The 15,587-nt window shown below is 41.8% G+C and overlaps 1 protein-coding gene across 1 annotated transcript in view; it reads left to right on the forward strand.

The window, feature by feature from the left end:
• The first annotated feature begins 932 nt into the window (after positions 1 to 932).
• The window catches only part of ADCY2 (adenylate cyclase 2), a 211,637-nt gene continuing 196,982 nt past the window's right edge, over positions 933 to 15,587 (forward strand). Inside the window, exon 1 of the mRNA XM_027644049.1 lies at positions 933 to 1,276. Within this exon, the coding sequence (XP_027499850.1) occupies positions 1,049 to 1,276 (228 nt within the window). The 5' untranslated portion in view covers positions 933 to 1,048. The remainder of the gene's footprint in view (positions 1,277 to 15,587) is intronic.

Raw genomic sequence — 15,587 nt, forward strand, 5'->3', positions numbered from 1 at the left:
GATGTGGCAAAGCAACAACAGAGGCTGGAGAGTAGAGCAGAGAGGGATTTGTCCTGTGGGGAGGGACACTCAGGGACGAAATGGGCTGGGGAAGCAGACCTGCCTGTATCTGCTTACAAAACTTCAGCCGGTCAATGCTGTGCATGACAGATATGTAACTTCAGTGTGTTTTATGTCCAGCACGTTTCCAGTGCCTGATTTGTTAGAAATACCAAAGTCCTTTAGAACATGGTAAGCTGGGGAAAAATGTATGTTATGCCTCTTCCTAATTTTAATGTTGGCATTGACAAAACATCGAGGTATGGTTTCTAAAAAGGAGATTCCGCCTCCAGAAAAGGTACTCAGCGAAACAGTCCTGCAGAGCCCTCCGCCCGTGGGAGTAATTTCAAAGAAATTTCCAAATGTCTCTCCCTCTGGCGCCGGGAGGTGCTGCCACGCACCTTCGCGAAGGCTGCGGCGTCCCCGCTGGGAGCCGGGCAGAGCCGGGGCCGCCGGGAGCGGACTCGGGAGCGGCTCACGCCGCGCTCTCGCCTCAGCCGCCGGCAGCACCGGTACCTGCGGCGGCTCCAAACCCTGCTGGGGCAGCGAGGGCTCCCGGCCGTACGCAGGCGGGGGCAGGTGGCCCTGCCCCTGGGGCACCTCCAGGCGCCAGGGCGTAGGGGCACGGGGCAGGCACTGCTCTCACGGCCGCCCGCTCCGGAACCTCCCGCTGCCGCTGCCGCCGCCCTCGGGCGCTTGCTCTGGGCGGGCGCCCGCTCCCCGCCCCGGCGAGGAGGAGCGCGCCTCCCGCCCCCTCCTCCGGGGGAGCCGGGCAAGGCATGTGCGTGCGGGGTGGCGCCTGCCGGAGGCGCACCAAGCCCCGGGCTGGCTGCGCGGCGGCCGCGGTATCCCGGCGAACCGTGCCCATGCCGCTGCCGCCGCCGCCGCCGCGGCTCCTCCTCTCCGCCTCCCGCGCGGGAGCGCGCCCCGCTCCACTCCCCGGCTGCCTCCTGCAGCAGCAGCGGCGGCGACGGCGGCGGCGCTGAGGGAGTTGCGCGGGCTCTGCCCGATGTGGCAAGAAGCGATCATGATGAGGAGGAGACGCCGCTACCTGCTGGAGCGGGCAGAGCAGGCGGGCGGCGGCTATGGGGCGAGCGCCGAGCAGTCCCGCTCCCGGGACTGGCTCTACGAGTCCTACTACTGCATGAGCCAGCAGCACCCGCTCATCGTCTTCTTGCTCCTCATCGTGATGGGCGCCTGCCTGGCCCTGCTGGCCGTCTTCTTCGCCTCTGGGCTGGTAAGAAACACCTTCCCAGTCTGGGACCGCGCCGTCCCCGGGTATCCCCGCTGCCGCTATCCGGCATCCCCTCTCCCGCTGGCGCATCCGCGCACCCGGCGCCCTCCGCCGAGCCAAGCTGAACCGAGCCGGGCGGGGCGGAACGGGACGGGACGGGGCGGGTGAGAGCTGGTGCTGCAGCTCCGGCGGCGGAAAGTTGGTGGCGGGAGGCGCCGAGGTGGCGGCGGGGACCGGGGAACCCCCGCCCAAACTTTGCTGCCTGATGTTTGGAAGAGACGCTGGAGCAGCGGCCGCGCGGCTGATGGAGAAAACTGAGACAACAAGCGCATAGAGTTTAATTCACTTAATTCCTTGGCTCCGCTCTCTTCCAGCTAGCGGCTTGGCCGTGGTCGCCTTTGTAGTGGCGGGGTTTAAATCGTCGCCCAAAGATGCAGTCGGTACTCGTATCTAAAATAATGTTTTTAGGGCAAGTAAGAAGGGGCCGTGCCCTCTTTATACACTTCCCCCCCCCCACACCCTCTTCTCCGATACCATTTTCTAGCGTTTGACCCATTTTCTCGAGGAAGCTTTTGGGACAGCGCAGCACTCGTTTTTAAGGAAGGTGAAGTTTGGTCGGTCGGATCCCTTTTCTACATGACCAGTGCGGGGCTTCCAGCTTTTGGGAGGAAAAATATGTCATAGAAGCAGATGACAGTCGGTATTAGTTTATCTCCCCCAGAAGTCGGTGGCATTTGCCCTTGCGTTGAACGCAAAGGAAAAGCTGCAGAGAGCAGTAAAATTCTTGCTCGTTACAGTTTTCTTGCTGTTAGTGATTAGAGACAAGCTGTTGGTATTACTGTATACTTCTGAAGTGAAGAATGGGATTTGAGTGGTCTCAAAGTCTTTTTTAAAAAGCAAGTCTTCTAATGGTCTCTTGAAAAGCGTAATGTTTATTGAATTGAGCTAGTGGTCTTTAAAGGAGAGGATGAGTAGGTTAATATAATCTAATGGATTCTCTTCCAGAGGCACTGCAGCTAGTGTTTGCTTATAGAGAGAATCCTGCTTTCTTGCTTGACCAAACTTTTGCCTTAAAAACAGCAGGAACTGCTTGCAGGATTAGCTGAACTTCGATTCAATTGGTGGTTTATTTCCTTTTACTATTTGTATCAATTGTATTTTGAGCTTTTTATGTTTCAAGTGCCATTCCTGTTAAGTACAGAACAGTTGTAAGAGGGCTAAGGTGAGGACAGTAATGGCGATGCCTCATAATTCAGCTGCTTAATGTCTAACTGTTTCGGTTTTGGAGCTCTGTGTACAAAATACAGGTTTGACCACTTATCTCATTCTGGTCTGTTAACTTGAGTGCTTGTCCATCACGACTGAAGGGACCAATGGAAGGTGGAAATGAAGTCCGTCAGGCATGTGCTGAGGCGTAGTTGGGTGTGGAGACGTACACCATACTCACCTACGGTCAAGGTGGCAGAATTTGGGCTTAGCAGTGTTTAGCACCAAATTTTGTACCTTCAGTTGTGATATGATCTAAAGATTGGGGTTATTTTGGTAATTCTGTTTCTTTGAGGTAAATCATTTACAGTAACAGCGGTGGGCATAACACTGGGCTGGGGTCAAAGGACTGCTCAAAGTTATGGAAACAAAACTGTAAGCTGGCTGAATCTTGCCAGGCATTCCTACTTCAGAAAGAGTGAATTTTTATAGTTCAGTCTGCATTCAGAATTCCAGACATACCGGAAAAGGAAAAAAATGCTTTTAAAACCTTTTTCCTGAGCTTTTGTCTTCCTGTAGCTAACAACTGGATGGGTGAGTGGAGAAAGAGGTGGGGCTCATCCTTAAAGTTTCCAGTCGACAGATGAAAGTAACTTCAGGCAGAGAGAAAGCTTGCCTATATGAATTTCCAGCCACAGGATGTTGGACAAAATCCTTTGGAGCCCTGCCCAGAGTTTCACCTAAAAGCGCTTTATTATAGTCTAACTTCTGGTTGCATTTGTGATTAAAATATTGAATTTTAATTGAAAACCACTGAAGGTTTAGATGTGTTTCTCCCACATCTGCATAAAGAATACTCATTTTATATAGCAATGGAATCTTAGTCATTTTTTTGTGCCCGATGATTTAAAAGGGACATGCAGTTAGGACTATCTGAGCCACAAAAGGCAGTACCAATATCCTTTTCTTTTATTTTGCACAATTTGTATGTGTGTGATTGTTTTGACAGAAGATATAATTTTGTAGAGAAGGTGCAATGCAAGTGAAGTGGGATAGTTCTGTGTAGGTCTGTGGTATGCATTTGAAGTTAAAGGAAGTATTAACAGTTGTTTCCTTTAGATTCTGTACAAAGCAATTAAGATTTTACTGAAAATTATTTAAGCCTGTTGTGGAAGTAAAACTCCAAAATGACTAACCATAGCACTCAATTTGTATTTCTTGTTTGTACTTCAAAGAACAGCTTAGAACATGGAACGTGGGTTTGGGCATTGTTAAGATGGATATTCATGGAGCATGAACCATTTTTATGATCTAGGCTTTTTTAAGAAAACCCAGAAACCAATGGAAGTGAGAGGCTTTCCTTCTATTTTAATGTTTTATTTAGTTGTTAAAATATATCACTGTGATGTCTGAGTTCTCTTCCCCCCCCCCCCTTTTTTTTTTTTTTGTGGCAATGTATTCTTAAGTGTTCCCAAACACAGCCAGCCACACAGGGATGTATTCAACTTACTCAGCTATTTCAACCTGTCAGAATAGAAGCTATAGCCTTCCTGATTTCAGACGAAAAATTTATTAAAGCTGTTGCAAAATTACAGTAAACAAGATTACTTACAAAGTGTGCCTGGAAATCTGATTACTTTTGTTTCAGACAATGTACCGCTATTATTACCAAGAGAGGTTTCTTAGGAGATTTTGCTTTTGTTTCAGAAAACTATTGTGATTTTGACCTTTGGAATTAAGCATTCTATCTCCTCAAACACTAGATATAAAACTCCCAGATTTTGCTTGAAAGATGACCATTCACAGCTTGTAGTTTTAAATAATGTACTGATAGTATCAACCTTGGAATTTCCTGTGTCAGAGTATCCTCTGTATTTCTCTGTACCTGGCGTGAACTGCAAACTGGCAAAACGAGATCAGTCATCCATGTTTAGCTGCTGTTTTAATCGATAGAGAGTAAATTATTTTTCCAAACCAGTGAAAACCTTCCACCATTTAAAAATGCCAGAGGTCAGCTTCATTTTTTCTCTGACTATTGTATTGTTCTTTCAATATAATATGTAGGACAAACTCATTATTCACCCCTCTCTCCCTTTTTAGTGCTAACAACTTGTGACCATTTTTAGTGGAATCTAGAATAGTTTTGTCTCTGACAAGAGCGTATCTATTATAACTGCAATTTGTAGGAAATTAAAAAAGCGCCATTTTTAGATTCCTAATGCAAGATATGAGTGTAATGGAATTATCTGAAATTGTGATGTTTTGTTTCTTACATGGTTAAACAAAGCTCAGACTGAAGACAGGGTAGATGTCCAAATTGTACAATTTATTGGAAGGCCATAACTTTCCTTTATCCATGTATTTTTCTAGACATAAAAAGTGCCCAGTACATAGATACAGGCTGCAATAAAAATCTACAGTTCAGGGATATCAGAATCTTTTAGCACTTGTGGGGTAAGTGGGAGAAGATCTAAGTCTGTCAAGATGTCCTTTCTGTCCCTTTTCCCAAAGCTCAAGGTTCACCAACCTGCTACCAGATACATGTGTACGCCCATGCCTCTTGCTCAAAACCTGCAAGCCTCCTATGTGGTGTTTAATGTTAGTCTGCAGCCCTTATCGCCTTATCTCCCTCACAAATTCTTGCTGCTACATGTGACCTTGTAAAGCTCTCAAGATGTAGTTGTTGATGTGTTGATGCTGGTATGTAGATGCATGCTTCTTGATGATATCATTATCCAAGTGGAGCATGTGTTGAGTGAAAAGTGCTTCTGCAGTGTGGCATTCTATTGCCTTCCCTCTTCTAAAGCACCTGAGATGGCTTTGGGTTAGCTGCCTGATGTGGAGCAGAGGTATTAGTTATCCCCTCAACCACTTCTTTGAAGTTCCTAAAAAGCTCACGATCATGCTGGTAGGCTCAGTTATGGTTCCTGAACCTTTTTACTGATTCATAAATTCAAGAAACTAAAGATAGACTGCACAGCTGCTTCACTGACATGCCCAAATACCTTCTGTAGCAAAAAGGGGAGTTAACTAGCGAGGTGTACGTCTGACATGACAAATGTACATTTTGCAGGAATTGGTTTTCTGGCATCAGACTGACTGAATTTACTTTCTGCTGATCTGCATGGAAGAAGAGGTAGCTGCCTCATTCTGAAGAAGTATGTGAAAACTTTTTAGCTGCCAACTTGGCTGGCAGGGAACTGTCTGTGCAAAGAGAACAGGAGCAGGAGAGTCCTCTAAGCCTTCTGGGGCTTGAACTGCATGTGCCATTTCTTTGGGCCCTTAGTCAGAAGGACAGCAAATCTTCCTTCCCTCAAATTGGTGTTACTCCTAATATAAATCCTTGCTGTTTCTGGTAAAAATTTGACATCAGCCAAGCCTTTCCAGATTTCCGTGATCATAATCTCATTCTGAAATAAAGGGAGAAAAGTCTTCCAAGTCCATGTGGAAAAAGTAGCTTTAGAAGATGTTTCATCATTCTCATTGCAGTGTTTCAAGTGATAAGGTGTCTGTATAAGAGCATCTGATATATACCTCTGGTAATGTTCTCATCGCCTTGGGTCTGAAAAATTCATCCGTCCACAGCAAAAGGTCACCACACTTACGATGTGATTTTATATCTGTATTCATGAGATGCTCTGCTAAAACCTAATTGCATAGAATAATATAGCCATAATGTAAGATCATTTGTACTCTCAATTTTAGGAAATCTTTGAGATCATCTCTGTGTAAATTACAGCTTTTTTTGGTTTAGGAGCACCAACTGTTTTCCTAAAGTCCAAGAATACCCAAGGTCTGAAAGCGTTCCTTGGAATCCTCGTAGAGTGAAAGTAAGCCAAAGCATCTGCTATGCTGCTTTCAAACTTCAATATATCCATTCCCTCAAGAAGAGAGCTAAGCCACAGGAAAGGTAATGAAGTAGGAAAATCCTCACTAATTGGAGGACAAGTAGAGGTTGTTTGCATGCTTGATGCTTTGGTTGTTGTGCCCAGGAGGTACCTACCTCTTCTTAAACTCATTCTGCCAGATTATTGCAACTACCAAGATGAGAAAGAATTCAAAATAAACGCCAGTGTATTTACAATGCCTTTTCTTTTCATAATTTCAGTTATAATTGAGTGTACAGTTCTGCTCAAATCCCCTATTAAAATGTTGTGTGAGGAAATCTCATGTTTCTAATTCTTTTTTCTTGTCTCCAGACACCATATTGCAATATATTCTTCTAGCTATAGTTGCTAGTTTTTTGATACACTCTTAGGATATTGCTATCCCTGCTCAGTGTTCCTTCCAGTAATATCTTTGGTTCTCTGAGGGTGACTTTTGTAAACCAGTATTACCTCTTTAGTCAGGCCGGAAAGGTTGCTTTATCTTCCTGTCTGAAGCAGAAATTGCCTAGCTTTCTGTCTGATTTCATTCCTCAGTACTACATCAGTCAGGGCTTCTTCTTCTTTCTTCATTCACTAATGACACTCCCAGTACATCTGTGGTTACTTTTAATACTGCTAAGAGCTTGTCTCATTTGCCAGTCCCTAACAAGCCTGGAAACAGAGAGCTGTCAAGTTAATGAGGTGCTAGTGGCAACCTCACTTTGCATACCTCTGTTTAGTCCTTCATATTGAATAACCTGAATTCTGAATAAGAATTGGATAAAACCATGGGTATGGTTATGCTGGAAAAATACTTTGCCTTGAATTGTAATTGTAGTCTTAATAAGTTAAAGTTTTAAAATAAAGTTTTATGAATACCCTGGCAATGGAAAACTTATTTCATGTCACAAATTGTGACTCAAAGTGGTGGATCCACAACTCCTAATCATTACTGCAGCTGACAGAGATGATAAATAACATACTTACTAGAGCTGTTGTTTACTGCGGTGCAATGGGAATAAGACAGGTAATGGATTGGGCTACAATTGTCTGCTGTCTTTATCGGCATCAAGCCAGGTGTGTGGATTCACAAATCATGGTGTTGGCAACTTCATAGTGGATCTGCCATGGACCTATGAATACCTGTCTGCTTATCTTCCTTAATTTTTTTTTTTAAATTGTTTTCAAGTTCCTTGTTGTGAACAAATATATCTGACCCATTTGTGGGGATCTTAAAACTTATATAAAAATGGTGAATAGGTTTCTTTGAGCCTTCAAAAGGTCTTCTAGATTAAGAACATTGACCAGAGATCACAGTCCCTACATTTATGCTGTAATTAAGAAAACTTCTCCTTATTATAATGATAGCAGTCACTGGAATCTTCCAGACTGCACCATGTGTCACTCCAAGCTGATGGTGGCATGGACACTTAACACAGATAGATCTCTTGAGCAGCTGGGTGTGCGGGCATCACAGGAACAAAGTGGAACTGAACACCTGTAGTGTTTCATCCTGTGCCTGCATCTCAAGTCATAGCCAAGCTTTGATCCCAAACAGTTATTTGCTGCCATATTGGCTTCTGCATATATCAAAAAGAATTGAGACAGCTCAAGCCATATTGATTTGTGATGATGATAAGATGGCAACAGGTTAAATTTCTGTTTTGGGGGATTTGGACCTCAGAATAAGTGAATTAACACAGTTCCACCCCTTTTCCCTGACTTTTTTTTTCTTTGAGCATCAGTCCTGATCCTACTGGGAAAAAAATAAACAAAACAAAACCAAATCTGAAACCCAGCTCTATGCATTTCTTCTCCAGATCTTTTATTTTTGTGTTTTGAGTAAGCAACCTTCAGACACAACCTTACTCAGATGATGCTGAAAATTGAAGGGCCTGTTGCACCATCTGTGCAGAGGAGTGTGAGGCTGTCTCGACACTTATCCTCCCAGTTGTCTGTTTCTCCAGCCTATATAGAAACGTTATCTTTTGTCTCTAAACAGAACTCTTTTTCTTAGTGGTGCCTGGATTATATAAAATCCCCTTGCTGTTTTCTAGTGTGAACATGTTCCATACTTGTGTCTGGGAGAGGCGGAGGAAACAGCACCCATCATGACTGGCCTCTCAGCCTTGCTCTCAGACCTACTAGTCTGAGCATCTGCTTCTTCCACCATCCGTGGTTCTAGTTTTGAAGTTTTTCTTGCCTGGAAGATGCGCTCCAAAGTGCAGGAACAATGGCTTCTGGTTGCATACACTAGAGAGCAGCTGGGGTAAGAGGTCCTCTGGCCTGTATATGTTTCCCATATAGCTTCAGGTGCAACTAATCTGGAGTTTGATCATTGGATAGTCCCTTGAGATCCTATGATAGCTTTTCAGATCTGCTCACTACCATTTGCAAAAGTAGCTAGAACTTGCTTTTTTCCACCTGCCTCCTCACAGCTAACTGTGTGCTGTGGGACCTTTTAAAGACCCTAAATGTTTTGGCATGCCCAGTAAACATGCTCACTTATTGGATAAGTGGGATTGCTGTCCTCCCATTCCAGGTAAAATCTCCACATCCATGTATCCAATTTGCTAGTACTTTGGTCAGTCCTGCAAGAAAGTTCTAGGAAGACTAGGTTGTCCCCAGCTCCTTTTCCAGCAAGACTGAATTCAGGCTGAGGACTCAGACACCTTATTTCTTCTGGGAGTTGTGTTAGGAAAACAGATACTTTTTGAACTTGACTCAGCACCTGCTTGCTAGTGGTCCTACTCTTAGAGAATCGTAGAATTATTTAGGTTGGAAAGGACCCTTAAAATCATCAAATCCAGCCATTAACACAGCACTGCCAAATCCACCACTAAACCATGTCCCCACGTGCCATATCTACATGTGTTTTAAATACTTCCGGGGATGGGGACTCCACTTTCCTGGACAGCCTACTCACCCTTTTGCTGAAGAGATTTTCCCTAATATCCAGTCTAAACGTCCCCTGGAGCAACTTGAGGCCATTTTCTCTTTTCTTATTGCTTGTTATTTGGTGAAAGAGACCAGGACCCATCTCACTACAACCTCTTTTCAGGTAGTTGTAGAAAGTGATAAGGTCCCCACTGAACTTCTGTTTCTCCAGACTACACAACCTTAGTTCCCTCAGCTGCTCCTCATAAGTCCTGTTGCTTTATGTACCCTGGCAGGTGGATAGATTCTTTGGTGCAGGCACTGTGGTGGTCCTTCGTAGTAGCACAGTGGTCTGAGAACAGTCTACTCTGGTCAAGACCCAGGAAGTGGTAGGTTGTCCAGACCAGTAGCTAGTTCTGTGATCTCCACTAGCACCCTGCTAGCTTGTGCCAGAAAATGGCCACAGACTCTCACTGGGGCTTGTTTCCTGCTCCAGCGAGTCCTGGCAATTTCCAAACCTGACTGATTGCTGGTGGGATTTTAAAAAGTTTCTTCAAGTGATGTGATGTCCGTTTAAGACTGAAACAATTTACCAGATTGATTTTGTTTTCTTTGATTTTTAATATTTTCTTACCTGTGCCTTAATGAAATGAGGTAACAGCATTGGTTAAATAAGCCCTCAGCTAACACAAAATAGGAATGCCTTGATTTGCACAGTCAGTTTTGCTCTATTTCCTATGAATATGTCTGAAGTTTTGTTCCTGAGATGTTCTTTGGCACAGTTGTGTTTCAAATGTAAGTTAACCTGTTTGTGACCTTTATATGAAATTTTATCATTATAGAAATAATACCCATTGCAGAATGTGGTCCCGATCCTGGGGTCAAAAATGAAATAAGAAATCTCTTTGGTTTGAAGTTGGTTGAACTGAGAGACATATGAGATGGTGGAAAATGTCCTTAGGGGAGTAAACGTCAAGAATATTTTTGTGATAATAACTGTTTTTCGTATGTAATTGCAAAACCTTAGGAGACACTTGAAAAGTAATTACACAATGACAGTAGTGACTTTTCAATATTAAAACTATTTTTCATGCTACTCTATTATGCTGATATGTTAAATCTGAGGAGTATTCTTGCAAAGAATGTGTTTCTAAGAGACCCATTAGAGAAAGAAGCCTAAGTGTACCTTTTTCTTCATTAAACAGACCTTTTAAATGAACCTTATGGGCTGAAACTCATGTGCTCCCTGGTTCAAATTTTGTGATCTTTACTTTTAAGCAAGTTCTGTCTTGACATTTGTTCTTGATTACAAGTTACTATGTCAGGAGTAAAGTGGTGAGGGAAGGCTGAGATATGTGACTGTTGGTATTAAATAGCTCAAAGAACTGAATGAGTACTTCTGAATTCCATGAATCTGAACGGGTATTTCAGAATTCCATTGATCTCTATGGGTACAAGGAAGGCCAGAATTTCACTTTTAATACATGTTACAGTGCAGTTAACCTGAAAACATGTCTTTGAGTCTTGTGAAGTAATGTATTATCCACAGTGTTTAGCTGATGGAGCTCTTTCAACAATGACATATTTTGAATATATTTAACTGCAAAACATATGTTTTTCATAAGTGTTTTACTCATCTTCATGTAATGGGATTTGCATAAATAGTAGTTGCATTTATTGGAGAGTTTCTTTAAGATTTCTTTAAGGTTAGAAGGAAGGATTTTGAGAACAAGCTAAACTAAGTTATTAAGCCATATTTTTTTGAGAGGAATTCAGAACCAATACATGTAGTATAAAGCACACAAGAAAAATATGTTGATCACTATATTTACATTAAAAATAATTAAATTATATGAGTAGTTGCTAATTAGCTCTGGAGGCTGAAATAATTAGTTTAATCAAAGTACAAACTTTTGCTTGCTTCTTCCCTTTTCAGAACAGGACACTTCAGGGAGCCGCATGTAATTAACTGTCATTGCTTTCTAGGACATGGCTTTTCTTCTGTGGCTACCAGCTACTGCCACTGGGTAGGACAATTTTTGAAGTACACCAGCTGAGTGTTGTAGTCACTAGTTACCCTAGTAACTGAGTTGGACTGTCTCATTTTTCATAGGCTGTTAAGTGTTTTAAAATAAAACTGTTGATAATTGCCAGCCTAAAAGAAGATTGAGATGCTGCTGGATGACTGAAACACATGACAGTCCCGTTCATGTTCCTAACCCTCTGTGGGCCCTCTGAACCCAAACTTGTTAAATACATAGTTGTATGCACTGACAGATTTTATATGACATATGGCTAACAAGACGAGAAGGTACAAATCGATGGAAAATAAACCAAGAGAGAGAAAACTGCTGATATGGCAAATAAGGGTGTGTAAAGAAACTGCTCACTGTTCAAGCTGAGTACATGGTGTTTGCACAGGACATATTTATGTATATAAGAGATAAAAGCACCACATTCTGATTCTACTAATTATGTTTTTGGCAGGGATAGGTTTTTATCCTCTATTCTGTGGCATATGATTCAGTAGGAATGGTCACAGGCTTATGGGGTTTCGGCTGCATATTTTCATGCAGACAGCTCCAGTGGAGGTTGTTCCTGTAAGTCTGAGATGGAGACTACCTTTAAACATCAAAAGAGCTGTATCAAAGCACAGTTGTGCCCACTCCATGCAGAGAAGAGAAACCTTAAAACCAAATGTTACTCCTTCAGTATCTAGCCACTGTATTGCAGCTTTGACTATCCTCAGAAACCCATCTTGTCTGGTTCTTTTACATTCATTTGGAAGTGGTGATTGGAATTCTTATGGTGTTCGTCGTGCACTGAAGTGGCATTGTGATGTTCTCTCTTGTTTATTCTTTTCCTATGTTCTGCATTTTGGATTATTTTTTGACAGCTAGTGAGCACCAACGTGATGTTTTTATGGGTCTACCAATGATAAACACCAAATATCTCTATTTCTAAGTGTTAATAGCCAATCAAGAGCCTATTGTCATGTGTATAAAATTTGGATTGCTTTCTCCGAGGTACATCCCTTCAAATACATCTCAGCTGAAATTCATTTACCATTTTCTTGCTCCATAGTAACTATTAGGAGATCCTGTTGTGTTTCTTCAAAGTTGGCCCTCATCTTCGTCAGATTGCTATCGAGCTCTTTTCCCAAGTTGTTTATGGATATGCCAAACAACATACACCCTAGGATTCCTGAGGACTTTGGTACCTTTGTTTTTAACAAATTTTACTGGGATAGATGCCAGACTTGCTGGTACTTCCCTTAGTCTTTGAGACGGATCCCAGGAGAGACTGGTGACACATCACATTCCCATCTTTGTATACTGGGGAACTTTCGGTGGAGGTTACATCTTACTACAGCTTTAGCTCTTTCTCCTTTGAGGCTTGTTGGCTTTTTCTGGTGAACCCTGTCTGCCTGTGGTAATTTTTTTTTTTTTCATTTAATGTTGCTGCTTTTGTCTGTAATGCCTTGTACCAATGCTCCAATTTGAGGCAGATCTTCCAGTGTGTTCTGCTGTATAGATTATTTTGGAGTGAGAATTATCTCACACTGAACACAGATACAAAAAAACCCCAGCCAAACCCTTTCTGCTACAGTCTGCTCTTCTCTAACTGTTCTTTTTAATACCTGCATCATCTGTTTGCTTAGAAGTCCTTTAGCAGGCTGCCAACTCCTAATTATATTTCAAAAAGAATTTACTACTTATTTTATACTCCTAAAAATAATTTCTCAAGCAAGCTCTTTTCTTGGCCTGCATTATTGAGTCTGTATATTAATAATGATAAATGTTATGATCCTTTTTTGTTATATCCTTCCAAGTTTGTTTTTTTTATGTGTATGTGTTTTTGTTGTTGTTTGGTGGGTTTGGGGGTTTGGGTTCTTTTGGCTTTTTTTTCTATTAAAGATAATTTTTAGAACCTTCCCTACTTGACCGTTCAGGCATTCTGGTTGTTGTTCGGTCTTTCTCAAGTCATTTTGGGGAATTAATTAGCTTTTGGCCTGTCCCTTTGAGTTTTATAGTGTCTTCAGGTTGCCTACAAAGATTTTAATCTGTAAGCTTATAGCTCCCCCTTTCAATTTTAGTGTTTGAGTTTTGGTTTTATTTGTTTGCCTAACAAGCTTTGTCATTGTTATAAAGCAGCTCCTCAGTAGCAATATTTTGTGAACCATGTTCTTTCCACTTCTTGAGATCGGATTGAGTGTTTTTAGTTTCCTCATATGGGTGTTTTTTGTTTGTCTTGTGTACTTGTTTGTTTTGTTTTTCTACAGCACATGAGACACAGACAGTCATATCAACTTCCATCTGTTGTTGTAATCCACAGCAAATTTATCTGGATGTACTAAATTATCCCTTGACTTCTTGTGTTTCTTCTTTGACAGCCTTTCTTATATCTGCATTTCATAGAATCTCAAATAGTTTCAATCGTGGTTGGATGACCAGTCCTCTAGGTAGTTTATTTTTATGAGCCTGTGCTGTTCAGTCTCTTTTTTTTATTCATAGCCACTTGTTACTATTTGTTAATTCATCTATACTGTTAATACAGGCCTTTCTTCAGTCCCTGCTGAAGTGTATTCCTTTCAATCTTTCCTACTTTTTCAGTATTTTGATGATGGTCTTTTTTCCACCAAGTTTTCAGTAAGACTATTGTGTAAATAATGCTTTAACAATGGGCATTGTAGTTCTTCCATCTCGCTTCCTAGGCTTATAGAGAAGAGTACTTTCGCATGGGTGCTTTATTTCTCTGAAAAACTTTAAAAAGAGAGTCTGTCTGTTCTGTCTTTGCTGTTTCCTTCTTGCTTGAGTTTAATCAACTTCTGTCCTTTCATTTAATTGAGACTTTCAGGTTTCTTTGACATTACTGCTTTTCTTAAACCATGTACTGTGTTTCTATAACCTCTTCAGTTTGAATGTTTTCCTCTGACCTTTGAAGTGCCAGCAAATTCATTCTTTTCTAGTTTAGATTAAGCTCAGATACCTTCTAGAGGCTCTCTCCCTATTCCCCAAGTTTCCCTGTTTCTTTGATTTTCCTTTTGAACACATTTTCTTAGCTACTTATTAAACTTCTGCTTGTCAACCAGTCTTGTTCCGAGAGCATTTCTGTGAATGCTACCATAGTTCTCTGCTTCTTCACTAGCAACAAATATTTTGTCTCCAGAACTTTTCTTTCAACTTCCTCATGTTACTGTTATTTGCAGAATAGCCATGGCCTTTGACTCAGCACCTCCAAGGAACCTTTCCAAACCGTCTGTGAGGTCTGATGTTTTTTGTGTTAAACAGAGAAGTCTGTGATCTCTGGTATGTGGAGACTTTGTGTTCCTGATAATCATTGTTACAACACTGACACAGGTGAGGTTCACTCCTAGCTGTCAGGAAAACTTGGAAAAAAATGGATACAATTGTTTTCTACTGAGTAAATTAGAAGATGAATAATATCTATATGTAGCTGTACTCAATAAAAAAAAGTCCACCAGCAAAAAGTGCTTGGCTCTGTAGTCAAGCATGTAGGTGGTCAGAAGGGTGTTCATAAGACCTACATGGTTAGTCACTGTATTATCACTATTAGTCCCATGTGTTAATGAGGACAGATTGTCTAAAGTCAAAGAACTGTTCCTGTTGGATTTCAGCAGAATTACACACTTCTCATATGGGGAAGATTTCACAGCACACATTGTTCATGGCTTTGAAGTTTGGGGAAAGGTCCAGGTGGCCAGAATGTCATCTGAAGGATTTGGATGAAATCTTCCTGCTCCAATAATGTTCTCATGTACCAACAAATATGAAATGGTGTAGGATATGGCCGTGAATGCAGAACTGTTTCTTATGGTTACAGGCAACATCACACAGCAGCTTAGCAGTTAGAATTACCTGATCTGCGTGATGTGCAAATGACTGGATTGATTGCGTATAGTGAGGAGTCAGACATCACTGCTAACAATTGTAGACTGCACATCAGACTCATTAATAGACAGAACTGAATTTCTCAAGACAACAGACATCATGAAACAACTGGATTTGAGCCTGATGCTGTTATCATCGATCTACTAAGCCAGACAGGGAATGCTGAATCAGAGGGGAAAAAAATTCAGGCATGCAGTTACAGAGGGCCTTAGTGAAAATCAAAAGCTTCATTGACACAAACTTCAGGACACTTTGATTAAAAGATACGGTTCAGTTAATTTTCTGCTAATGTCCTTGAACATGATGCACAGGACTCAATGAAAGATTTTTAAAAAAAGAAATAGAAGGAACACGAGAAAGCTTCTAACCAGGTACCTAAGCAAGAAAAACAAGCAAAGTTTTATATTCTGAAAGATAAATGGTGAGCATAAAAGGCAGAGGAGTTTTTCTAAG

This window comes from Corapipo altera, unplaced genomic scaffold, assembly GCF_003945725.1.
Source record: "Corapipo altera isolate COAL_440 unplaced genomic scaffold, ASM394572v1 24b, whole genome shotgun sequence".
In the NCBI taxonomy this organism is placed as follows: domain Eukaryota; kingdom Metazoa; phylum Chordata; class Aves; order Passeriformes; family Pipridae; genus Corapipo; species Corapipo altera.